The sequence below is a fragment of the Pseudopodoces humilis genome, chromosome 23 (genome assembly GCF_049639895.1).
Source record: "Pseudopodoces humilis isolate 2021_Gansu_Grassland_sample_001 chromosome 23, ASM4963989v1, whole genome shotgun sequence".
Taxonomy (NCBI): domain Eukaryota; kingdom Metazoa; phylum Chordata; class Aves; order Passeriformes; family Paridae; genus Pseudopodoces; species Pseudopodoces humilis.
This window is the reverse complement of record NC_142222.1, coordinates 2,757,221-2,782,562: the sequence shown is the minus strand read 5'-3', so window position 1 is coordinate 2,782,562 and position 25,342 is coordinate 2,757,221. Positions and strand designations below refer to the sequence as shown.

The following is a 25,342-nucleotide window of genomic DNA, read 5'->3' as shown; positions in this document are numbered from 1 at the left end:
CGAGATCCCTTCTTGTCCCTCAGATTTTAAAACATGTGGCAAGATGTTTTCATTCTAATCAGGGTTGTTCCATCAGGATAGTTCATGTGTGGACACAATGGTCAAGTTTTGTCAGGAAATACATCTGAGCAGCCTGTTCTGCTGGGAGTTGTCCCCACCGATTGATTTCGAGGTCCTTCCAACCCTCCCCATTTTGTAATTTTGGGGTTTTTGTCATTTTTTGGGTGATTTCGTGACTCTGAGGCGCCCTGAGGGCCTGAGGGGAGAGCGCGGGGCGTGGCCGAGCAAAAGAGGCGGGAAGCGGCGTGGGGCGAGGCTTAATGAAGAGGCGGGAACTTGCGGGGGGCGGGGCGCGCATGCGCGAGGCGCGCGCCAACGGCGGGCCCGGGGGGCGCGCGCGCGCGCGGGGGTTCCCGCGGGGCGCGCGCGGGTTCCCGCCAGGTGCACACGTGGGCGGGGCCGCCGGTGAGGCAGGTGAGCCCCGGGAGCCGCCATGGCCGACCCCGCCCTGCCCATCCGCCGCTCCCGCCGCGAGCTGGTGGAGGCCGTGCGGGACCGGCCCTTCCTCATCGTCACCGGCGAGACGGGCAGCGGCAAAAGCACGCAGCTGCCCAAGTACCTCTACGAGGCAGGTAACGAAACCCCCCCTCCGCGGGCTGCGGATGTGGGACACAAGCACCGATAAACTCACGTTGTAGTCCCCCTGTCTCTTCGAGGGTGACGCAGCTTCGGGCTGGGCTGTGATGAGAAGAGGTGGCTTGATTAAAACTTTAAATAAAAAAAAAACCGAACTGTGGCCATGTGTACATTACATAGTTAGGTGTTATAAAGTGATCTGGAGCAGCACAACTCGGTGTCCCTGTACTTTCCATAGTTACTGGGGGTGTTCAGCCTGGAGAAGGCTCAAAGGGTGAGCTTGGAGTACCTGAAGGAGTCTGGAGTGACAGGACACAGGGAATGCCTTCCCACTGCCAGAGAGCAGGGTTAGATGGGATATTGGGAAGGAATTGTTCCCTGCGGGGATGGGGAGGGCCTGGTACAGGTGGCCCAGAGAATATGCCCCATCCCTGGAAGTGCCCAAGGCTGGACAAGACTTGGAGCAGCCTGGCACAGTGGAAGGTGTCCCAAGAGGGGGGTGGAATGAGATGATCTTTCATGTCCCTTCCAACCCAACCCCTTCTGCATCCCCCACAGGCCTGGCCAAGCACGGTGCCATCGGTGTGACCCAGCCGCGGCGCGTGGCCACCGTGTCGGTGGCACAGAGGGTGGCCGAGGAGATGGGCTGTGACCTGGGGGCTCTCGTGGGCTACCAGGTCCGCTTCGACGACTGCACCTCCGAGGTGGGGCCCTGGGGACTGTCCTGGGGGTGTGACAGGGTCACCGGGGCTGTGCTGGGGTCCTTGGGCTTTGGGAAATGCCTGTCCCAGCTGTTCGTGTCCTGTAACTCATTTGAGGATGTTTTTTGGGCACCTCGCAGGTGAAATGTTGCTGAGCAGCTTGAGGTGTCCTGGACAAACGTGTGATCTGTGTACAAGTGTTTGCTTTGAGGTAAAACCCCAGGCTGGCAGCTGAATGTCTAATTAAACCTTGCAGGACACTGCCATCAGGTACATGACTGATGGGTGCCTTCTGAGGCAGATCCTGACAGACCCCCTCCTCAGCAAGTACAGTGTCATCATTTTGGATGAAGCCCATGAGCGGAGCCTCAGCACCGTGAGTGTCACCTTTTATCTGGTTTTTGGGTCACTGTTTCTCCTTTTCTGTGCTCTGTTCATACCTTCCTTTCACTTCAGCACGTTCCTCAGGGGTTTTGACTGACTTTCCATGGATGTGCTGTATCCTTTTGCTGTCCTAAGAGCACAGAGCTGCTGCTTTGTTTAGTCCATGCTGCAGAAGTTTAAAATAAGATGTGGCCTCTAATAGTGGAGTTTTTGTAGTTGTTGCATTTAAATGCAGTTAAAACTTTGCTGGCTGTTGAATACTCTCCCAAAATTTCCGGGAGTTTGAAGCCAGAGCACAAACTTTCTGGAATATGAATTTAAAAAACAAACCATTGCAAAATACACAAATAAAAGCCAAAACACCTCTGTTGCCCTGAGGCCCAGTGTTTCTCAGGGTGTGTGTATGACTGTGCAAAGAGATTATGGATTTTGGGTCCATGGAAACATCTAGACCTGAGTCCCAAAAGTTTTCAGAGGTCACCCTGACCCTTCTGTGGCAAACAAAGGGACATTCAAGTCACTGAGACCTCAGGAGATTGTGTTGTGTGTCAGAGAACCTCCTGCTCCACCAAACAATCTCCCAGTCCAGCTGGGAAAAGGGAAAATGCTTTCCCGAATCCCAGTTTGCCCTCAGGCATCTGAGGTATTGCAAATAACTGAGCTGAAATGGTGGAAGGAGCAGGTTTGTAATTCAGAGCACCACAGAGTAAAATAAACCTGCTGAGGTCATAGCACGAAATAAAACCAAAGAAAGGTGCACACACAGTCAGAGGACAGGCTGGAAAATGGGATGAAAAATGGGTCTGAGGTAACTTCTCACAAATGACTTGACCAAGAGAGTATAAAAATGAAAAACAAAGGAGTTTGAGTTACACTGGTGCTGTCTATAGGCTGTGAGAAGAGCTCGTAAAAAATGAATTAAACTCTAGAAACCAAAATGTCCAGGGTAAAATCATGTTTTCTTCAAAGTGCTTAGGCCTGGAATATGTGATTTTCAATGAGATAAAATCATCAAATTTCCAAGTTTGTCAGGCACTTCTAACAAAACCAGGGTATTGACATCAGCTGTTCCCATTTTTCTGCTAGGATATTTTATTTGGTTTGCTGAAGAAACTGTTCCTGCAGAAGAAGCCAGCAGGCAGGAGGACAGACATGAAGGTGGTGGTGATGTCAGCTACCCTGGAGGTGGAAAAGCTCTCGGAATTCTTTGGGCACTGCCCAGTGCTGCACATCCCAGGAAGAAGTTACCCTGTCAAGGAGATATTCTGCAACCTGCTGAGCCCCAGGGATGTGAGCAACTCTGCCTATGTCACAGAGGTCTGGCCTGGTTTGTTTTCTCTGTGTTTTTGGGGTGATTTTCATCTTGGGGAGGCCACAAGCGTGAGCTGCTGTGTTGTGTTCTCAGCATCTCTGCAGGGAATAGGGGAGGATCACTTGATGATGAGTCCTAGAAAGAACTAAACGGGATTTCAACTGATTTTGTTTGTTCCAGGCTGTGAAGGTTACCTTGGATGTTCACTTGAATGAACCAGAAGGTGACATCCTGGTTTTCCTCACAGGTGAGAATTTTCCTGGATACTCCAGGTGAATCATGTCATTGCCAGCAAAGCACAAAAGTTTCCAAAGCCTGTCTGGTTTCTCCCAGAGGGGTGAGAAGGGAAAGGTGCAGGTTGATGCACAAAGTCCTGGGAAATGGTATTTTCAGAGCATTTTAGGAATAGCCAGGTTGACTCTGTGCTGTCTGCATGGTTTAGTTGGTTGTTAATTCAGGGAGGAAGAATTATTTTAGCTGTAAAACCCTACATCAATGCATGGGCCAGGCCCTTAGATATCTTTTAAGGAAAATCCTTGGTGAGAGGCCCTGTGGAAAGGCTGGATGTCACCTCCTAAACCCCCTCTCATTAATTTTAAAGATGTTGGCAGCTCTGCATATTGACAAAACAACCTTGTTTAAAGATGTTGCAAACGAGGAAGGCAGAGTTGTAACTAATTAGGTCACTTAAATGCTCTTGTGTGTCTTTTAGGCCAAAATGAGATAGAAAGAGCTTGTGATTTGCTTTTCAAGAAAGCAGAATCCATCGATTACCGCTACGAGGTCCATGACCGGGCTGTGGATGGTCTCCTCATCCTGCCTTTGTATGGCTCCATGTCCACAGGTCAGAGCACAAAATGTCACTTAACCCCATAAATCTTAACTGGAAGAGTTGTTATAAATATTATCCTCAGCAAATTTTTTGTTTGGGTTGGGAAAAGGGTGGTAATTAACCCCTTTGTTACAGTATTGTGGCATTTGGGGTGGGGTTTTTTTGTGGTCATCATAAAGAAAATCAAACTTCAGCCTTCTCTACTTGCACAGGAGCTTCCAGTCAAAATCCAAATCCACTGGATATGACTTCAAGATCCTCAGTTAGGAAGGGGATATTGAGTAACTGAAAGTCCAGATGACCTCACTTTATTTTATTTTATTATTTTATTTTTTTATTATTTTACTTTATTTATTTATTTATTTATTGCCATTTTATGTCATTTTAGATCAACAGAAAAAGATATTTTTGCCAGCTCCCAGAGGCATCAGGAAATGTGTGGTCTCCACAAACATTGCTGCAACATCTCTGACCATTGAAGGAGTCAGGTATTGATTTCTGTCCCTCATAAAAAGCTGTAACAGAGGGAATAATTCAGAAAGGTCTGGGTTTGGAAAAACACATTTATTCTGCTACTATTGCCTTTTTCTTGGGTGTATAGTAAAAAAACCCTTGATATTATTATAGTCTTAGAGGTGACCAATGTTTTTGAACCCAACTTGAAATCAAATCTACTAAATAACCAGGGCCTAGAGAGAATAAATGTGTTCTTTTTGATGAAATCCGTGCGTCAGTTACCTGCCCAGCTCTCTATTTTTTACCTCTCTGGATTGTTTTTTTCAGATATGTGGTAGACAGTGGCTTTGTGAAGCAGTTGAATCATAATCCCCGAGTTGGTTTGGACATCCTGGAGGTGGTTCCCATCTCAAAGTGAGTTAAAAATGTCACTTGCTGTTTCTGGGAGCTGCTCTGGCAATAATGTTCTGTGTTAGTTGCTCTTTAAAAAAATTTATCAAAGATAGGCAGCAACCTCAAAGCCCCATAATTTAAAACCACTTTATTTGCTGCCAAGTAAAAAGTAGTTGAGGATATACAACTTGCTAAATTAGGAAGGAGGAGAACAGGAGGGATAGGAGAATTCCTGTGAAGGAGGAATTGGCATTGTCTGAGGTGTGACCAGTGCTGGCTGAATGCAGCAGCTTAAAAAAAAAAACCTTCCATGCACAGAAATTCTCTTTTATTTCTTGCACGGTTGGATTTCTCAGTTGCTGTGCAGGGATACCTCTTCCATCTAGAAAGAGAGAAATCCCTGTGCTTTTTGGGGTGGTAGCAGAGGGGATGAGGGCTTTGCATGTTGGTTGTTTTTGGGCAGGAGTGAAGCCAAGCAGCGAGCTGGCCGGGCTGGCCGGACGTCGGCGGGGAAAAGCTTTGGATTGTACAGCAGGGAGTTCTGGGAGCAGTGCATGCCCGAGCACACCGTGCCAGAGATCAGGAGGAGCAGCCTGACATCTGTCATCCTCACCTTGAAGTGCCTTTCCGTGCATGATGTCATCAGGTGACCTCCCTGCAGAGGGAGGGGGATTATCCCTGTCCCGGAATCTCGGAGGGGCAGGAGGCAGGATTAGGTCCCCAGCCAACTGGGACACTTCAATCAGCTTTTCTGCTCTTCTCCACCGTAATTCCAGCTTGGATCCCAAGCTCCAGTCCAGTTTCAGGCTCGGCCAAAACTCCCATCTCTCCCAAATTCATGGTGTTCCTTTAAATGCTTAAAATCCTTAAAATATTAAGGATTATAGATATTATTATTATTATACTAATAGATATTATGATATTACATTATATGATATTATATAATGTATCATATGATATAATATCATATTACATCATATATCATATGATATAATATAATAATATATCATATAATATATCAATTATATCATATTATATCATATCATATTATATGATATGATATGATATGATATATAAAATAATATTATGATAATTATTTATAATTTAATTAGATATTAATTAATGTCATATTAATGATTCTTAATTATAATTATTAATATAATAAGATGTATAATAAAATAGTTAATTATAATATATAATTAATAATAACATAATATATAATTCAATTATAGAATAATTCTTAAAGATATAAAAATGAATATAGCATTTAGAAATTAATAAAGTATAAAATATTATAAATATAATAAATATATATAAATAATAAATATAATAAAGTATAAAATATTAATTAATGACAAATATAAAAATAAATATTAATTTAAATAATAAATGTGAAAATAAACATAAATATTAATAAATAATGAATATTAAAATAAATATTATAAATAAGTTATATAATATATTATATAATTATTGATATATTAATTATATTGTTATATATTATTATAATTATAATAATAATTATATGCTATATATAATTACATTACTATATTAGATGTAATGTAATTATTCATATATTAATATATAATATTTATTATTATTATATATATATCTAGATTATATATATGGGGGTTATGCCTTTAAATATTAAAATCCTTAAAATATTGTGTTTTAGGCCCAAAAAATTTCATTTCACTCTTGAATTTTTTAGTTCTAAGACCATACAAGTGTAGAAAATGCAGTTTAGTGTGTTCCATGCTGGGATTTGTCATCAGAAATTCCTCAGCTGGAAGCTGTACAGTAACACAGCCATATGCTGAAGATGATTATTATGATTATCTAACTTTGGCCAGAAAACCTGCATTGGGAGGTTTAAAAATTATTTTTCTAAATATGAAAACTAACAAATCTACTTTGTTTTTAACCACAGATTTCCCTATTTGGACCCCCCTGAAGAAAGACATATTTTGGAAGCTCTGAAGGAACTTTACCAGTGCAATGCTATTGACAGGTAAAAAACCAAAGGGTTGTAGTCACTAGAGGAATTTCAAATCTAAGGCTTAGGCTGGTGGTTTGTGTGGACTAAAGGAGTCCTACCCTCCTTCCCCAGCAGCAGAATGTGTGTCCTTGTTTAATTTGCAGGAAGTTTACTGGGGTTTGTTGAATTGTCTACAAAAACAGGGATGGAGCACAGTTTGGGGCTGGGGAGATTCAGCTTCTCCATGTGGGCTGGAGTTACCTCAGCTCTGGAGCTCCTGAGGGCACAGCCCAGACTGTTGTGGCTCAGAGCTCAGGCTCGGAGGGAGATCCATCCAAGAGCTCAAGACAGGAAGTGAGATCTTATCCTGAGCTTCCAGGAATTCTTCTTGTAAATATATAAAAAAAAAATAAAGCTGGCTGTGCCTGCTGTGGAGCAGACACAAGCAAGCTGGAGAAATGTGGATAATTTTATTGCTAATTACACTTCTCCATGTCCCCAGCACCTGTGTGGGCACTCACAGCCCAGAGGGAAGCACTTCTTACCCAATTCACATTTAAACATCATTTCATTGAATCTTCTATTTACATATATATATATATATATTTATATTTTTTTCCCTGGTATAAGGAGAGGCCATGTGACAAGACTGGGAGAATTCCTGGTGCAGTTTCCCCTCCCTCCCAACCTGTCCTGTGCTGTGATAAAAGCTGCATCCCTGGACTGTGAGGATCTCCTGCTTCCCATTGCAGCCATGCTGTCCGTGGAAAACGTCTTCATCCGTCCAGGTGGGGCTCTTCTTCCCAAAAAAAAACTTTCTCAGCTTTCCATGGTCTTGGAGTCAGGGCACTCTGTGTGCCAGGAATTGGGCAGCAGCTGTTCCAGAGCCTCAGAGCAGCAGGGATTGGGTTGAGTTTGTCCCAAGGCTGTTGAGCTGGAAAGCAGCATATGCCTAAGCTGAGAGGTCACGAGGTGAAATCTCTGTGACAGAAGGGAAGAGGCAAAAATAAAGGGGAAAAAAACCAAAAAACCCCACCAGGAAACCAAAATGCACCACAGCAGATGTGTTGCTGTTGGTCTGAGTGCAGATAGCACGGACTGGTTGCTTTTAGCAAATGGGGCATCACCTCTGGATTGTCTTTTCTGTTCAATAACTGGTTAACCAAATTATTAGGTTTCTGTGAGAGGCTTGACTTGGCACTGCCTCATGTAAATGTAATTTTGAAATGAAAATGTAATTTTGCTGTGGTTCCAGGATAGTTTCAGTAGAGCACAGTTCCACTAGGGCTGAACTCAGTCTTTCACTAGTGCTAAACTTGAGTCTCTCCCCTGCTCCTCTCCCCTCCTGCTGCCCACCCCCAGCTGTGGCACACATCTGCAGCCTTTGTGGGGGACCTTTGTCCTGCCCAGTGCCTCCCTGGCTCTGTTCCAGTTCTCTCTGTCCTCCCTGAGCTGTGCCACAGGCCCCGCTGCCAGCCTGGGCTCCTTCCCAATCCCACGACTGTCCCTTTGCTTTCCCATCCTCTGTGCCCTTGGTTTTTGCCTGTCATCCTCCAGCAGCTCTGAGGAAGCAGACACGGATCCCCATCCTCCAGGCACCTTTTCCAGTGTGAAACCTTTGCCAGATGTGTGGGGTGAGGCCTCCCTGCTTCACCCCTTTAACTTTTAGAACCCACAAGCTTCTGACATCCCCTACAATAACAGCAGCTCCACTGGCCTTTGCCTTCCTCTCCCAAGGGGAGTAGGTTGTGCTGGAGGAGAAATCCTTTGGGTGTTTAAAAGCCTGGAATAACACTTTGGAAGTGTTGCTTTTGCCTGGTGCATTTGGTGAAGGTGAATTCCCACTAAGCTCACAGATGCTCTGGTTTTTATCTTTATTTATTTTAAGATCTCCCGTTAGTGTGGCAGTAGGACAAAGCTGAGCTCAGTAGATTAGAGGGTGCTGTGGTGGGGTGGGTTCAACAGTCTTGTTTTTCCTCTCACTTGATCCCTGTGAGCTGTTTGTTTGTTCTTTATCTTTCCATGTCAGCCTCTGGATGGATTGTGAATGAGAAATACCTTCTAAGAGACTGGAATTCTTCATCCCTGGTGCTGTGATGAGATTAATCATAGATTTAATAGCATCTACATGCTCTTGTTCAGCAATAGTGGAAGGGGGAAGAACTGTAAATGCAGCTGTAGAAGGAGAGACAAATCTAAAAATAACAGAAATAGAGAGCCAAGGCTGCCAAACACAGACAAAGAGAAAATAAGGTAGTGATAAATAAAACTGACTTTAAGTGAGATGTAACTTATTCCTCAGGTGATCCTCAGAAGCAAAAGGAGGCTGAGCTACAACACCAGGAACTTGCCTCACAAGTGGGAGGATGCAATGACTTTGCAACCCTCTTAAATATTTTTGAACAGTGCAAAGCAAGGTATGAAATTCTCCCTTAAAGTAAGTGTAACATCATAACTCCCAGTTTTCAAAGTGCTGCAGACACACATCTGTGTGCTCATCCCTAATTTCAGATTTTTGTGAGCTGTAATTTCCATTCAGACACTTTTTATTTAAGCCAGGAATGTATCTGCCTGTGTAGGTTGTTGCCTTTGTACGACCATAACAATAAAATAGAGGCAAGTTTCTTTGCAAGCGGCTTACAAAGGGCTTCTTTATAATTCAAATAATTCTGTTCTCAGCAAGTCTCCCTCAGCCTGGTGCCAGAAATACTGGATCCATTGGAGAGCTGTGAAATCTGCTTTTAGTGTGGAAAGGCAGCTGCGGGAAATAACCACTAAACTGAAACAGGTAAAAATAAAATATAATTTCTGGATATGTTTGAGCTGCATAAACTTAGATTTAAGAGATGTAGTGGATGCTGAGCCTTTGCCAGGCAGCTGCTGCCTTTCTCCAGTAGAAACTAAACCACTTCAGAAATATTTTTGTAGAGCACCCTTGCTTGTGTAACTCAGGAACAGTGCTGGTAATGGACAAGAAGGAGAGTTTTTCGCTTTTCCTCATGGTTTCTGTACAGAGAGAAACCCAGAGTTTAAAATCCATGTGATGAAGGAGGTTTAACTGCTTTTTCTTGAGGAAAGATCTTGATTCATGTTGCTTTTTCTTTTCCCAGCTTCCAGATTTCCCTAAAGAGACATTTGAAGGCTCCAAAACTGAAATACTGAGAAGATGCCTGTGTGCAGGATACTTCATCAATGTTGCTAGGAGGTAAGGAGTGAAGTTTGGAGAACTGAATGGAAAAGAAGTGATGCAAGTTACTTAGAAGTGTGGTTGTATGTTGGCAGAAGTAGCAAAGTAGTAACTGCAGGTGAAGGAGATGTTTCTGCAAGGGTTGGAACCTCTGCTTTTGGCTGTCTTCACTATTCCAAGGGTGTCAGCAGCTTCCCAGGAATGTAATTTTCTATGAAATTAACTCACCAGCTGATGAGTGGTTCCAGATACTTAGCTAAAGGGCTTGGAAATCTCCAGTTGTCACAGCTTTCAAAGGCTTCACTCCCAAACCCTGTTGTTATTGTGGTGTTACACCTGCAGTGCTGCTGTGGTAAATCACATATCTTGTATTTCACTTTTTAAATGGGAAGCAGCTTCCTCTAGGTAGATATTTGAGAACTTTTTACTATGCTGCTGCTGATTTGTTTAGTTCAGTGTTGCTGTCTAATCACAGCAATGTGTGTTTTGTTTTGTTGTTGTTTTTTTTTCTATTTATTTTTCTCAGATCTGCAGCCAGGACATTCTGCACCATGGATGGACATGGCAGCATAGTCTACATCCACCCTTCATCCACAGTGAGTTCCCAAAGCCTCCTGCTAAAGTAGAAGAACATCTCTAAAAGGAATAATTGGCAGGTCCCTAAACTCTCCCTGGTGTTTGCTTTGTGCTCTGCTGCAGTGTTCATTTTGAGAGCGGGGAAGAGCCTCACTTCTGCTTTACCACCTGGTAAAGGTTTGGTTTATGAGGTGAGGGTGACACAGGCTGGATTTTCTCTCTACTCTTTGCTTCTCACAGGCAATTTCAAATCTGAAAATTCAGGATAACATCCCCTCTCATCTGACTCACAGACATCCTGCTGGATGTGGGGCTCTGAAAACCAAACCAGCTGTGAGACAACTTTTGAATTTTTCAGCTCTACAACCAGGAGACCCTGCTGGAGTGGATCATCTTCCACGACGTGGCCGTCACCTCCAAGATCTACGTGCGCACCGTGTGCCCCGTGCGCTACGAGTGGGTCAGGGACCTGCTGCCCAGGCTGCACCAGCTGGACGCCTACGAGCTGAGCAGTGTGGCCAGGGAAGAGGTGACTGAGGAGGAAATAACCAAGTGGAAGCAGAGGGAGGAGCTGAGAAGGCAGTGTGGTAAGCACAGGGCTCATCCCTCTCCGTTTGTGTGGTTTTCGTTGTTGTTTTGGACCCCTTTGTGTTTGTCACGTTCTGGGCTAGAAGGTGTTAATTTGTTTGTGGTTCTGGTTGTTTTATTCTCCTCACAGCTCTGCAGTCCTTATTTTCTGTCTCAGCAGTGTGAATTGTGGTGTTTGCTTGCTGCTTCTCACCACTCTCCCCCCTTTTTGGTGTCCTAGAGCAGAGCTTGAACAGAGTTGAATAAAAGCATTTTGAGGCTGGTTATTTAAGTTTGTGAAGGGTGTTTAGCCATTGATGCCCAAATAATGCTGCCCTGGGAGAAGTCCTAAGAGCTGTGGGGCAGAAGGAAAAAGAAATCAATGAACCTCACCCAGCAATAGACACAGAGGAAAAAATCTCACATTTTGGTGAATGTCTCATTCTGACAATAATTTAATGCCATATGTTTAAATAGTCAGTTTTAATTAGAACTGGTGCCTGCTAATTGATCTGGCTGCTTGACATTCTTGGGATTCTCCTGTCAGCAGGTTCCTAAAGCAGCCAAGTGTTCAAAGGGCCTCTTGACTCCTGAGCTGACCCTTCCCAAGCAGCGATTTATGGTACAGTAAATACAGATTCTCTTCCATTTCCTTAACAAAGGAAAAAATGTAGACTTGTGCTCAGACCAGCATCTATTTCTGCCCTGCATTATTGTATAAACACACCATTTTAAACATGAATTTCATTTGGTTGTAAATAATTCAGCAGAGTCTCATCAGTTTATCTGAAGGAAATGTTCTCCATGTCCCCCTTCACATTTTCACTTCATCAGGCAATTGCCAATTAATTGGGGTTTAATATTGACCTTAGAGATGTTGTATTTCTGGGACCTTCAGGAATATAGATGGCTGAATAGCTGACAAGACATAATAATTAGAAATATTTTAACAATGGATGTTGATTAAAGCTTCTTATCACAGAATGTGGTGCCCAGGACCAGGCTGCAGTAGCTGCTTCACTCACACAGATCTTAGGCTCTCAGAGCCTTTGATTATTTTTTTTTTTTTATTGTTATTTTAAACTAAAAATATTTTCTTCTTCCCTTCTGTGAGAAGCAGTCCCAAGGTCTCAGTGCTGTGGGGGAATGTGCATTTCTGATGGTGGCTGATCTGCAATATTGACTTTACCCACTCCATTATCTGCTTGTTTTCTTCTCCCTTCCTCCTGCCTCCGGAAATTTTTTAAAGATAGTTTATCCTAGTGTTTTTTCCTGTCCTGTCCTGCCTAAACCTGAGTTTGGGATGTGCAATTCAGAGAAGAAATGGGTGTGTAGAACACAGGCTGCATATTCTCTGCTACAATAAAAAGCAAGATTTGGGGATGAGATGAGCCCAGCTGCCAATATTGACATGGGAGCTAAGGCATGATTTTATTTTGAATTTTTTTTCCCCTCCCTGCTCTGGTGCAGTCTGTCCAGTCTGGAAGTTGTTCAAATATCTGCCTGGAACTTGGAGGGAAAAAACCCAAAAAGAGATTTTGTTGGGGGTTTTTTGGTATTTAACAAATAGGGGGATTTGTAATGCTGGGGAAGGGAGTGGGGTTTGACACAGAGAGTTTATTCCTTTCTCTCCTCCCCCACAGAAAGAGTCCCAGACAGCTCTGCAAGGAAGATGGAGAGGAGGAATGATGACCAATCCATCCAGGACGCCCGAGCTCGGTACCTGGAGAGGAAGCAGCAGAGAGCTCAGGCTTTGAGCAGCCCAGAGAAGGAAACGGGGTAACTCTGCTTTGTGGTCAGCCCGAGTGCAGAGAGCACAAACACAACCTTCCCTCTGCTGCATCCTGCAGGGAAAGCTTCCCAAGCTGAGCTGTGTTGCTGCAGGTCAGTGGCAACAATTTAGTGGCCTCAGCTGTGGCTGAAGCCCTGATGCCAAGTGTGGTGCCAATTCTCTGGCATTTATTTGACTTAAAGAGGTCTCAGTGCCGTTATAAATTGTATTTTTCTTAAAGGTCAGTCAGGGTTTATTTTTGTAAGGAGTGGAACTGTAAGTTTTTTTACCCATTTTATTTTGTCTGGTGGTGGTCACACAGTCTTCATGCTCAGGAAAATGTGCAGGAAGGGCTCTTTTAATGGTGGAAGCAGCAGGATTAAATCCAAAGGGACATTTCCCACCTGCATTCTGTGTTGTTCCTGCCCTGTGCTGTGCTGTACCAGGTACAAAACACAAGGAAATAAGTGTTGTTCCTTGAGCATCTGAAAGAGCAAGGAGCTGTGGTGCTTTGTCATCATAAAGATTGTTTCCTTCTCAATCAAGAAGTCCTGTTTCATCACCATATAATAATCCTAAAATGCTTCAGGGCTCGAGTGAGGAGTTTGTGTCAGAATTTCCAAATTGGAAGAACTTGCTGTGATTTTTCCTGCCTCAGCTGTGTGCTCTGTGTCACCCTGGGCACTGGTTCAAGTGGTGGTGTAGCCTGAATGAAACATTCACCATTCCACCTCTGCCTCACCTCAAGCATTTCAGCACTGCCCAGGATCCCAAAGCCTCCAAAACCTAAGGATTTTTTTTAATATTACAATATTATTGCTCATAAAGAAAGTGCTGGGTCTGGTAATTAATTGTTCCTCTACCTGTGATTGATGGGAAAGGGTTTTGTTCTTTCAGGCTTTGCTTTGGAGCAGCAGCACTTGGGCCTGACTCATCCTCTGGTCTGAATTTTGCTGTTTAATTGGATTTATATTTGCATTGTCACAGCCCCTCATGAGTCAAATGCCATCTGCACCACCCAGTGGGCCTGAAATGAGTGCACAGAATGCCCACTGTTCCTTGGGGCTATAAATCACCTGGCAGATGCTAATGCTTGCTGATTTTTATATATATATATATATATTTTTTTTTTTTTTTTTTTTTCACTTTCTTCATAGCAAAAAGTGAGGGATTTTCTCTCCCTGCCACTGTGTTCCAGGGCTTCTCAGAGGTTTAGAGATGGGCAATTTAAGACAAAAATTATCTGGGGAAGTAACTGAGCTGCAGAGTAAGAATTCAGCCATGCCAAGTGTGAAAGCACACACACAGCCCTGGGCAAAGCACCTGGAGTGCTGAATTCATCCCAGAAAAAGAGTTAAGTTTTTAAAGTTTTTACCTGTTTTACGTGCTGGAGTTAAAGTGTAAGTTAATAAAACACTGAGGGAAGTGTGGAGCTTTGTTACTTTACTGTACTCATTAACAGGGGGCCTGGGAAGAGTCCGGGGGAGCAGCCCGGGGGGTGAGGGACAGCAGGGGAGGGGAATCCATCGGATCCCTGTGCCAGGGACACCCCGGGATGGGGGATCCATCGGATTCCGGGGACAGGGACACCCTTGTCCCCTCGGTGTCACCTCCGGGGATGTGGCTCCATCACTTCCCGGTGTCAGGGACACCCAGGGAGGAGAGGGGGTGGGATCCATCGCATCCTGGTGACGGGGACATCCCTGTCCCCTCAGTGTCACCAAGGGGGGGAGTTCCCATCCTGGTGACAGGGGCTGCCCGGGGCGGGGGGGGGTGGTCCAGGGGCTCCCGGGGTGTCCCCGCGATGTCCCCGGGGTGTCCCCCCGGTGTCCCCCCGGTGTCCCCCCGGTGTCCCCCCGGTGTCCCCCCGGTGTCCCCCCGGTGTCACCTTGCCCGGCCGCGCCGCCCCGCCCCACGTGACCGCGCGCGCGCGGGGCGGAAGTGACGCCGCGGCCCCTGGTCGCATGATGTGGCAAAAAAAAAGGCCGGGGAGGGGAGGAAGGGAGTGATGCGTCCCCAAATAGTCCCTTCCGGCGGCGCATCACACCCACCGTTCCCATTGGTCCCGCTCGCCGGGATCCCTCCGCGCGGCCGGCCGGCGGCGGCAGGTGCGGGTATCCTTCCGCGGCGGTATCCTTCCGCCGGCGGGGGCAGCTTCCGCACGGCCCCGCTCCGCCATCGCGGCCCCGCTCCGCCCGCACCGCTGAGCCCGGCCCGGCCCGGAGCGCCCCGCCGCCGCCATGGCCCAGATCCTGCCCATCCGCTTCCAGGAGCATCTCCAGGTGGGCGCGGGGGCGGGCGGGCCGCTGCCTCGCTCCGCCGGGGGAGCTGCCCGGGGACGGTGCCGGGGGAGACGCGCCGGGCCTGCCCGCGGTGCCTCCGTGAGGGCCGTGCGGCGGCCGGGCGCGCTCGGCGGGGTGTTCGCCCTGCCGGTGTCCGGCTCGGGGAGCGCTTCCCGAAGGGCATCTCCCGGGAGGGGCCGGGCATCCCGCCCTTGGCGGTGCCCCGCGGGCCGTGCCCCGGCGGGGCGGGCGAGGCTGGCGCGGTGCCCGTGCGGGCCGGGCCGGCGGGGCGCGGGTTCTGCCGGGGCAGCGCCAGGGGGAAATCCCGGCCCAGCGCGGGGTCTGCAAGGCACGGGGGGGTGAGCAGGGCAGCTGGCCGAGCTGTGTTCCGTGTGCTGCTCAGTTTTATTTATTCGAATGGTGTTAAAGCCTCGGTAGTTCTAAGGAAAGGCTAAACCGTTTTGCCGGTGTTTCCGGTTGTAATGTCATCTTCTGGAAGAAAAAGCACGTATTGCAGTGAAATGTGGGAGCTGCTGCGGCTCCCTGCAGTGCAGCTGTGGCAGTGCAGGTGCCCAGGTGCCAGCTCTGGTGTCTGCTGGCCTCTCCCCAACCCCAGCTCTGGCTCTCATTGCACCAGAACCACATGCTAATAGTTTATTTCCGAGTGATGGCCTTTAATTTCTGTAAGGTGACTTCCTGGAGGCGCTGGTAGCACATCCCGAATGGGCTGTGCTGCGGGAATGCGGGGTTACCTTCCCGGAGTAGAGCGTTCCTCCCTCGCCGTGGGTGAAGCTGGAGCACAGGGAGGGTCTGGAAGTGGTGATCCAGTTGTGCAATGAGCACTTCCTATCTGACAGGTCTGAAGGGCGAAATGCTACGAGCCACGGTGTTACTAAGCTCGGTTTCAGTGCTGAGGGGAGTTTTTTGAGGAGAATTTGTCTAATGAAAGCTACATTGGCACACCTCGCCACGGTCTTTTGGTGGCCTGCTGCCCTGTGGTGCCAGTATCTGCATTTTGTTTGTGTTCAGCTAACTGGGGCTGTGGTGGGCACTCTTCTAATGGTGGATTTGCATGATTCACAGTGACTTTTTTCCCTAACTAAAATGGAAAGCAATTCATTTCTAGGCACGTTGTTAAAAGAACCATTGCAGAATACTTATTTGAAGGTTACAGCTGTCCATAGTGTCTAAATAAATGCTGCTTTGGTGGTTGTTTAGGTGTGTGGCTGAGCACTGAATAATTTTACTCCAATATCAGTTTAAAGGCAGGCCGGAATTCATAGTTCAGGCATCTCTGTAATGAGCAGCACGGACAGGAGAATCTCAGGAATTGGCCAGAACTTCACCTCCAAGCCATCCATCCTTGTCCTGGTGGTGGCAAAGCCCAGAACAAGGTCCTGAGGAGGTTCTGTGCACTCAGGTGAAACTCATCCCTCTGGGCAGCCCAACTCTCAGTCAAGTATTGTGGCAATGCACCTCTGATGCATTATTTAAGCCCCAAACCTTGCATGTGACCCACTGCCAGGTCTCTAATGACATGAGTACTGTTACATAATGAAACTCATCTGCTTCACGCCAGAAGTGCTGGGAGCTTTCAGGCCAGCACTAGGGTGGAACAGGAGTGTTCTGCCTCCAGACTGATTTATCTGTTTATTCGGGGTTGAATTTGCATTTTCTCTGCCTGTACATATTCAGTGTGGAGCACTGGCTGAACCAGTATCTTTTACAGCTGCACACAGGAGCTGATTCTTTTTCAGATGGGTGTGCACCCCTCTGAGCCTGGGTGCACGTGGCTCTTGCCTGTACAGCTGCTGAACTTCCTCCTTTCACTTCATTGAAAGAATTTTAGGAGAATTCAGATTCTAGGAGTTAATTGCTTTTCTGCTGACGTTCCTGATGTAAGTTTTGAGAGCAGAAACACTGATATTGCAGTGTTTTTGCTATCTAGGCTGCTCCTAGGAAATCCTCATGGACTCAATAATACAATTTCTTGAACTGTTCCTGACCCACATTGTCTAGGAAACTTGTTGTACAGGTGTTGTGCAACACTTGCGAGTTTGCAGGGAAGCTTAATGAAAGATGAGGTACCCAATTGGAGCCTTAGCCATAAAAAGCAGGTGATGGATTTGAATGAGAAAGTTCTTGCAGGCTGTTATTGAAATCAATCAATACACACAGTGTGATCCTGCTTCTCCACAGATTCATTATTAGAGGTTAAGAAGTGGTCAAGTACAAAGCTTGTCCTGATGTTGAGCTTCAAGCCAGTCCATTACCTGTTGCTGTTGGCAGCTTGGCTGTGTGATTTGGGAATGAAAAGGTAAAAACTCCAGAAACCTTGTTCCTGAATGCCTCATCTCTTGGGGGCACCATGCTTTGTACCCCAAATAGGAGCTAAAGGTGTACTTTGGACAAGCAGTTAACTTGCTAGGGAGGAGGGAGCTTTCTGGGGAGTGTAAAACAAAAAGTGTTGTCAGGTTTCAGGGTTTGTTTGTCCCACTCCCATCACATGCTCTGCAATCTCAGCAGTCCCAGGTGTGCAGGCTGCTATCTGTGTGGTGTCTGTTGTACATCCTCGCCTTGCCACCAAAGAACATCAACAACAGGTGCAGGAACTTTCCTTGGGAATTTTCAGGGAGGAACCTGATTCCTGTGCTATCAAAACTCATGTTATAAAACTTTACATAGCTACTTCTTGTTTTTTTTCCAAAGTGGCTATGAGGAAACAATCCACTGTGTATGCAGCAGGAGATCAGAGTTCAGTGTGTGGGATGATTGCAAACCTGGCTGCTCCTATCCAGGCTTCAGGGATTCGTAAAATGTGCCTCTGTGTGTTTGAGGGTGAAAGTAAAACAGCTGCTTACTGTGGTGGGTCAGTGGAGCTTTTTTAAGATGAAAAGTTCTTGATGAGTGAGAAGGAATCAGACTAATTTGCAGGTGATGAACTGCGATTACCAGTTAATTTAACCACACTATCCTGAAATAAACATTGAACTTGGACCAGGCCCACTGCTGTACTGAGCTAAGGCATTAATACTCTTCTGAATCTAAATATTTTTGTAAGTCAGTGTAGAGAAAACTGCCAGCTTGGGCTGTGCACTTGATACCAAGACAGAACTGCTTTTTTAACACTAGGAAAAGGGGGTTTGTATCTATTGTTCATTGACAGAGCAAACCTGAATGGCAGCTGTGCTGTTCTGGTGTGGTGGTGCTTGGATGGCTCTTGGAATCCCAGCTGTGCCAGAGAATAAAACAGGACTGCTAAGGCATCATAGAATAAAACATATAAATTCAATAACTTCGCTCTAAAAATGAGAAACAGCAAAATTCTTCCATGTATTATGATGACAGTAAGTTTAATACAGCCTAAAATGCTAAATCTCTGCTGTAACAGCATTAGTTTGAAGCAGTTACATCCCCTGTTAATAATACAAGACAGGAATTAAAGGACTGTTGTGTCTAATGCTGTTTTGGTGGGATTCTTGCTCTCTGCTTCTTAGTGAATCCAAATTCCTAAAGCCAGCAAGTATTGAGTATTCCTACAGAGGGAAAATACGTAACAGAGAATGGAAATGTCTTGTGGAAAGAGAGATTGTGTGTGAACTAATTGGATAGGGGCAATTAGTTAAGCAGTTTATGAGCTGTTCTGGGCATGTCCCTCACAGCAGGCAGGGAGGTGCAGGGCCTGCCTGCCTTGGTGGCCGTGCTGATTTAGTGCTTCCTGCTGGGATTGGAGCCTCAGCCAAAGATAAGGAATGGGATTCGGTGGTGGAATTGAAGCAGTCCCACAGCATGTCTGGGGCTGGTGAGAGCGGGTGGTGCCTCGCTCTGCTGAGGGTGAGGCAGAAAATAGGAAGGATATAGAAATACAAGAGCTCTTGAATATTGGAGAGGTCCCTTATCTGTTGAAAACACGACTTCCTAGCCTGTCACAAGCTGGAACTCTTACCTTGCACTGGTAAATATGAAGTACTTTGCCATGGACCAGCTGTGGGACTCTCAGAACTGCAGGCAATAACTAAGAGAGCATCACAAACACAAATGGTTTTGTGTTACTTAAGTTTGCTTCTCTGAATTTTCATGTATGCAATTAAAAGAGCAGCTGAAGTGTTGCCTGGTGTCTGCCTTGGTCAATCAAAGCCTAGGAAAGCACGGCCTGGGATAGAGCTAATATGACTCATTGCACACTGAAGTGCTTCTTAAAAATAAATGGGAATTTTCCAGTTTAATGGCGTTCTCCAGCTATGTGATTTCTAGCAGCATGTAGATAAGGAGTCTCTGGGCAGGGGCTGAGCAGCTGCTTGTGGCCACAAGAGCAGTGGTTATATCCTGTTGAGTGTGAGAGTCGAGGTGAAATGTGTACTCAGCATTTCCGTGCCCTTCCTCGTAGGCAAGGAGAAATTATCTGACAGCTAAGCAGACTGTCACAAGAAAGGGAACATTACAGGAAGGGGTCAACAAAGAGATTCCTGTCAGCAGTTTTACCATTCAGTTTGATGTCCCATACATGTGACAACTTCTCTGGCTAAGTTACCAAGAATGCACTTAAATTATCTTCCAGTGAAAAAATAATTCTGGTAATCAGACATTGCCTTACTACATTACAATGACTCACATCTCGGTGCTGCTCAGATAAATGCCATCCCAGCATTCCATGGTTCAGCAGAGCCTGCAAGTGACTGAAGTATCTGATCTTGGGTGAGATGAGTCCTTTGAGGCAACATCTCAGCTGAGCACAAGACTTGCTGCTGTCCCTGACAATCTGTTTCATGGTTCCACTCTGCTGGAGCAGTTATTTCACAGAACACTTTATTCCTAACAGGAGTCTGGTGTAACTGATCTTTCCAGCAAATGGTGGTGTAAAATAACTTGAACTGTAAATCAGTTGCCCAAGCACAGTTAGCAAGTTCTGCTTTCATATCTTCTTGAAAGCCAAGGAAGTGAGGCTTGTAGTAAAATGTAGCAATGTCTTAAATTCCTTTTTTTTCTTTGTTTTTTTTGTTTTTTTGTTTATGAATCAATGAAATGTAGCGGACCTAGTGTAACATTAAATATTTGGAGGTTTTTCCCTTTGTAGTAAAGAGAAGAAGAGGTAGAAAATCTGCCAAAAGCCCCTGTACTCATTTAGTTGTAGTTCAACTCCTGAGTTTGTACATGGTATGGTATTGAAATTTTCAGAATAAAAGCCTTCAAAGAAATATTTGCCATCATGTTTCCTAACACTAATCTTCATCTCTGTTTGCTTTGCTTAGCTTTATAAACATGCCTGCCTCACTCATCTGAACTTCAGCCTGTTTGGGCAGGAAAACAACCTATATTCCAGGCAATGATCTCTGCTCAGGCAAGGAGCCTGAGTCCTGCTCAGCCAAGAAATTCACTGTTGGCTTTACCAGCTGGGCAAGGAAGTGCCAGTCTTGGTGGGCGACGCTCTTGTGTACCCAAACACAGAGATTGTCACTGTCAGGGTCAACTTCCTGAGCCTTGAAGCAGATGTGGTTCATACACTTGGTTTGCTAAGATGAAAGTTGAAATGTTGGCTGAAGGAGTTTGTGTACTTAGAGACCTTGCTGATGGTTGTACCTGCATCAGGAAACTTCTCCAGGCTTTCTTCAGAGCTCCTGTGCCAATCTTCTAAATCTTTGCAAAGAAATACCTCACTTTTGATAACAGGAATGTAAAAAGTCTCCCATCTCCCACCTGGGGTCAGTGCCTCAGACCTGGCACTAGCAGATGGCAGTTTGCTGGTGATTAAGGTAAATCTGTCTTGCAATATCCAAGCACCTTTGATGTGGTGGTTTTGTCTAGACCTCCCCAAGAGGTCCTGCCATCTGCTCGGACTTGCTGCTCTGATTCGTTCTGTCGACAACCTTTGAGTGTAGTGCTGTGAGTTATTGCCAGGCAGAGTGCTTAGCTCTCTGCAGCTGCCCCCTCTACCAAATTAGCAAGGAAATTTAGTGCTTGATAAATGATTTGGCACTTGTTAAGCCTGCAGCCTTAGCAAAAGGAAATGCCACGTCCCAGTAAGTCACTTCAGCTCTACCAGATCAAAATCCCACATCTTCAAACCTTCCCTCCCTTCAGGGATGTGATTGTATTGTGTTTAACCCTGCTTAGCTCATGTGCAATGCCAGAGTGCCAGGTCTAGAGGACACTGCTCAAAGCTTGAAAGGGACTTTTGAGCTTGAATCTAAAATCTTCTGCATGGCTGGAGAATATGTGGTCAGGTTCTGTGAAGCTGGACCTCAAACACTCACTTAAATCTGAGTAAAAGAGTTCTGACCTGTCAAGGAGTTAGGGTTGGATTTTTATTTTTTTTAATAGATGTCAAATGCTGTCACCTGCAAGTTTCCTGGCTTTATTGTCAAAATATTCTCTGTGTAATCTAGATCATCCATCCAAGTGACTTCTGTGAAGCTTGTTCTGTTAACTTGCTGTGCCACAGCTCCGATGTTGCTTGTTCCTCACATGTGCTGTTGGAGAGCCTGGGCAAAGGGGAAGTGGAGTAAAACCCTCTTTATCAGGAACTGCAAACAGGCAGGAGCCAAGTGGCTGGGGCATGGCCTCCTTGGAGCTGGTGCAGAGCACAGCTGATAAGAGCTGAGTTCCAAACCAGCATAATCATCCTAAAATGGCTTTGAAGGTCTCGCCCTTCTTGAGACATCTTGGGCTTGAAGGTCTTCCAGGAAGAAAAATATCAGAATATTAGAGCTGGTAGTTCTTCTAATAGTAGAAAACTGGAGTTCTTAAGACGTGGACAAGCTGGATATCTGTCTGATATGACCATGATTACATTTTTGCTGTTAAAAATGCAATAAACTTTGTTTCCCTACTGACATCCTCCTCATACAGCAGCTTTGCGAAAATGCTGTTAACTGCTTTGTTGCAAGTGACAAGAAACGTAACTTAAAGGTGGGTATTGAAAGGCTTAGGGGAGCAGGCTGTGGCTCAGAGAAGGAAGCGGTTTATTGATAACTTCTGTGTTAAGCAGGGCAGTGGCTGAGCCATTGCTGATTCCAGTAGTGACCAGCTCTGCCTCCTGCTGCGAGACAGGCCTGGGCTAATTGCTAGACAAGCAGCTTTTTTTAGTTCCACAAGGATAAAGACAAAGCTCAGACACCTCACGTGTGATGTTAAGCTTGAAATAGTGATAGCTATCAAACCCAGTGGATGAGTTCAGGGAGGAAAGCTGGTGAGAGTGAGGACTGAAGCTGCAGGTCCAGTATGGCGAGTTCAGTGTGCTTTAAACCATGTGAGGGGGCTCAAAGATTGAGTTCTTAATGGTTAAGTTGTAAAAGGACCTTGAATACAAGATACCAAATGCTTGAATGCTTCTCCAGGAAGCCTGCTGGGCTTAGTTGAAATTGTGCAACACTGTGTATCGTGCAGGTTTGGGGCAGCATGGCTGTTCTGTCACAAACAAAAAGGCAAAGTCTGATATTTCCTGTGACATTCACAGAAGCTGTTTGTGGCTATACCAAGGTAATAACAATGTTAAACCTTTTTTTTTCTCTTCCAGCTCCAAAATCTGGGCATCAACCCAGCAAACATTGGGTTCAGCACTCTGACAATGGAGTCTGACAAATTCATCTGCATCAGAGAGAAAGTAGGAGAACAGGCTCAAGTGGTGATCATTGACATGAATGACCCCAGCAACCCAATCCGAAGACCAATTTCAGCTGACAGTGCTATCATGAACCCTGCCAGTAAAGTCATTGCATTAAAAGGTATGAAGTCCTGATAAAGGGCTGTTTGGAGTGGATGGAGAGCTTTCTGTAGAACTAGTTTGTGAGTGACTGAGGTCTCCCAGGTAATTTATGTGGGAGGATCCTGTAGCAACTTCCCACAGCTTAATGGGAGCTTAAGTTGAATGCATTTTCAGTTCTTCTGGAGGCAGCTGGGCAGAGAGCTTCAGCTGAGGCTTCCTGCCATTTTGCTGATCATTAGGATGAGCTTTTTCCTTCAGTCCAAATGCTTGCAGCTTCTGAGCAGGGGGAGCTGGAAGCCAAGTGTGGGCTTTAAGGAATTAAAGAGGGAGGTGAGACCTGGTATAAGAGTATAAGGTCTATCAACTAAACCTTTCCTTAGAGACAGGAAAACTAAGGTTGGGAAGTGGGGACAAATATTCCTGAAGGCCTTAGTTTGACCTTGCTGAAAGAGACCAGTGCATATTTATTATATCAGTCAGTGATAAGAGGAGTAGAACTATGCAGGGAAGACTTGTGTGCTGAAGGAAGTACAAGGTCAGCCAGCTTGGTATCTCTGATGTTACAGAGGATGAGCATTCCTCTGGAGTCTCCAGAAATGTCCATCTCTTCCCCTCAGACGCCCAAAAAGCCTTCAGTGCAGTCATTCTAGAAATGCATGTATTGCTAATGGAAAGATTTGTATGTATCCAATGTTACCTTACTTTGACTTTAATACTGTGCTACTGTTTTGTCACAACTTTAATGCTTTCTTGTGTGTGCAGATGGTGAGTTACTTCAATTGACTGTACCTAGTACTTGTTGTGTCTTATGACAAGAAAAAGCAGAATAAAATGGCTCAGTGTGATGGTGCACATGGCTGAACAGTGGTGTTTAAACAACCGAAGGCCTAAAACTCAGAGGTTTTTCATGCCCTCCCAAAGGAGTCCTTAAGATTCCAAAAAATTAATCCACTCAAGAACCCAAAGTGTACTTAAATCACTGGGATCTTGATACTGAGCTTTTTATGAACAGGACTGACCCTTTTGATTCAAGTTTAGATTTTGCCTTGTAATATACCTTGCCTAGCATGTAGGAATGTGTTACCTGAATGTCCTCTCCCTTGACCCTAAAGCTCCAGCTGCACTAGGTGTGGAAACAAACTGCTGCCTGTAGCCTGAGTAACTCTGTGGTAGAGAGATTTCTCCAAGTTCTGGAGAAACTCCTGACTCGACATCTTGCATCAATTGCTGAACTAATGGCTTTGGACTAGACCAGTCCTTGGTGAGTGCAGGCACTTGCCCCTGTGGCACCCTGACTTCCTCAAGCTGGGCTACAGTTAGTAACTGTAGCAGATATTCTGGCCTGCATCCAGTTTTGTGGGTTTTTTGTTTTTTTTTTTCTGTTCCTCCTGGGCTACACTTGTGTGTGCTTAAATAATTCTCTACTATAAGTATTAGAACTGGTCAGAACCTTTCTTATCTTCTCAACAGGAAGTAATAAGTTCTTAGGCCATTGTATTATAAAAACTGGTTGAAATGACTGCAGGTGGCTGTTCAGGATGTTTGTATGCACCATTCTATGTGATTTGGAGAACTTTTCCTCTTGCCTTCTAGAGCTTGTGTTGGTCGCTAGATTTCTTCCCTTGCACAGTTCCTGTCAGTCTGGTTTGCAGTCAGTAGCTGTGTATCCCATTAGTGCAACCCCAAGGTTTTGGTTAATTAGCCTGAATTACAGAAGTCCTCTGCCAACCTGGCTGTTCCATGTTGTGCCCTTTTAATACATAAAACAGATGTGGACATAGTTTTTAGTGCCACTGGCATAGCTTCCCTCACAACTCCAAAGAGCCTCAGCATGATTGTAACCTGGTTTTGATGTATGTGAAGTATCCTCCAACCCGTTTGTGTGGCTGAAGCTTTTGTCTCCTACCAACCCGTTCTCCGCATCTGTTTGATTGCTCAGTAGTGGCAAATGGGTAAAATCAGCCCTAGGAGTGTGGTCTGGTTCAAGGTGAAAGCTGTCCCTGAAGGTCTGCCAGTGTAGAACAGCTTTTTCTTGAAGGAAGTCCCCAGGGTTTAATGTCCTAGTGCAGCTCTTCTGCTGTCACGTGGCTAACGACACTGTGTCTTCTAGCTGGGAAAACGCTGCAAATCTTTAACATTGAAATGAAGAGCAAGATGAAGGCTCACACCATGACAGATGATGTCACCTTCTGGAAGTGGATCTCTCTGAACACTGTTGCCCTCGTGACGGATAATGCAGTTTACCACTGGAGCATGGAGGGGGAGTCCCAGCCCGTGAAGATGTTTGATCGCCACTCCAGCCTTGCTGGCTGCCAGATCATCAACTACAGGACTGATGCCAAGCAGAAATGGCTCTTGCTGACTGGAATATCTGCACAGGTACTTTACCTCCAGGAAGGTGTGGAAACCCCAGAGCTTGGGTTGTTGTCTCCTTCTACAGGAACAGGACTGATCTGTTTGTTTTATTAAATGTAAATGCTTGCCTCAATCTTCAAATAACAAACTTAAGTGTTACTGAACATCTCACATTAATATAATTGGATTTGTAATGATATAAACACTAGT

General features: G+C 45.5%; 2 protein-coding genes across 4 annotated transcripts in view; both read left to right on the top strand.

The window, feature by feature from the left end:
* The first annotated feature begins 391 nt into the window (after nucleotides 1-391).
* Nucleotides 392-14,219, top strand: DHX40 (DEAH-box helicase 40). Of its 2 annotated transcripts, none has more exons than XR_015774453.1 (17): nucleotides 392-632; nucleotides 1,195-1,340; nucleotides 1,594-1,713; nucleotides 2,808-3,038; nucleotides 3,214-3,280; nucleotides 3,746-3,877; nucleotides 4,254-4,353; nucleotides 4,649-4,735; nucleotides 5,178-5,360; nucleotides 6,645-6,725; nucleotides 7,323-7,480; nucleotides 8,995-9,109; nucleotides 9,372-9,480; nucleotides 9,803-9,897; nucleotides 10,406-10,475; nucleotides 10,696-11,042; nucleotides 12,666-12,802. XR_015774453.1 is itself a non-coding variant. In XM_005525916.3 (17 exons), the coding sequence occupies exons 1-17, from the start codon at nucleotides 494-496 to the stop codon at nucleotides 12,803-12,805; spliced, it is 2,202 nt and encodes a 733-aa protein (XP_005525973.2). In that variant the 5' UTR covers nucleotides 392-493; the 3' UTR covers nucleotides 12,806-14,219. The 2 variants fall into 2 exon arrangements, 1 of the variants encoding a protein (XP_005525973.2); XM_005525916.3 differs by having other exon boundaries at nucleotides 10,814-11,042; nucleotides 12,666-14,219.
* A 701-nt stretch (nucleotides 14,220-14,920) lies between these two features.
* The window catches only part of CLTC (clathrin heavy chain), a 29,777-nt gene continuing 19,355 nt past the window's right edge, over nucleotides 14,921-25,342 (top strand). For both annotated transcript variants that reach the window (XM_005525711.3, XM_014254961.2), the window contains exons 1-3: nucleotides 14,921-15,075; nucleotides 22,589-22,796; nucleotides 24,888-25,156. In XM_005525711.3, coding sequence (XP_005525768.1) covers nucleotides 15,034-15,075; nucleotides 22,589-22,796; nucleotides 24,888-25,156 — 519 coding nt within the window. In that variant the 5' untranslated portion in view covers nucleotides 14,921-15,033. The remainder of the gene's footprint in view (nucleotides 15,076-22,588; nucleotides 22,797-24,887; nucleotides 25,157-25,342) is intronic.

Excerpts from the sequence above, each read along its gene's own strand:
- DHX40 (XM_005525916.3), top strand. The coding sequence starts at position 494 with ATGGCCGACCCCGCCCTGCCCATCCGCCGCTCCCGCCGCGAGCTGGTG. Across the intron at positions 4,354-4,648 it reads CTGACCATTGAAGGAGTCAG|ATATGTGGTAGACAGTGGCT; the intron begins GTATTGATTTCT and ends TGTTTTTTTCAG. Across the intron at positions 7,481-8,994 it reads AAACGTCTTCATCCGTCCAG|GTGATCCTCAGAAGCAAAAG; the intron begins GTGGGGCTCTTC and ends CTTATTCCTCAG.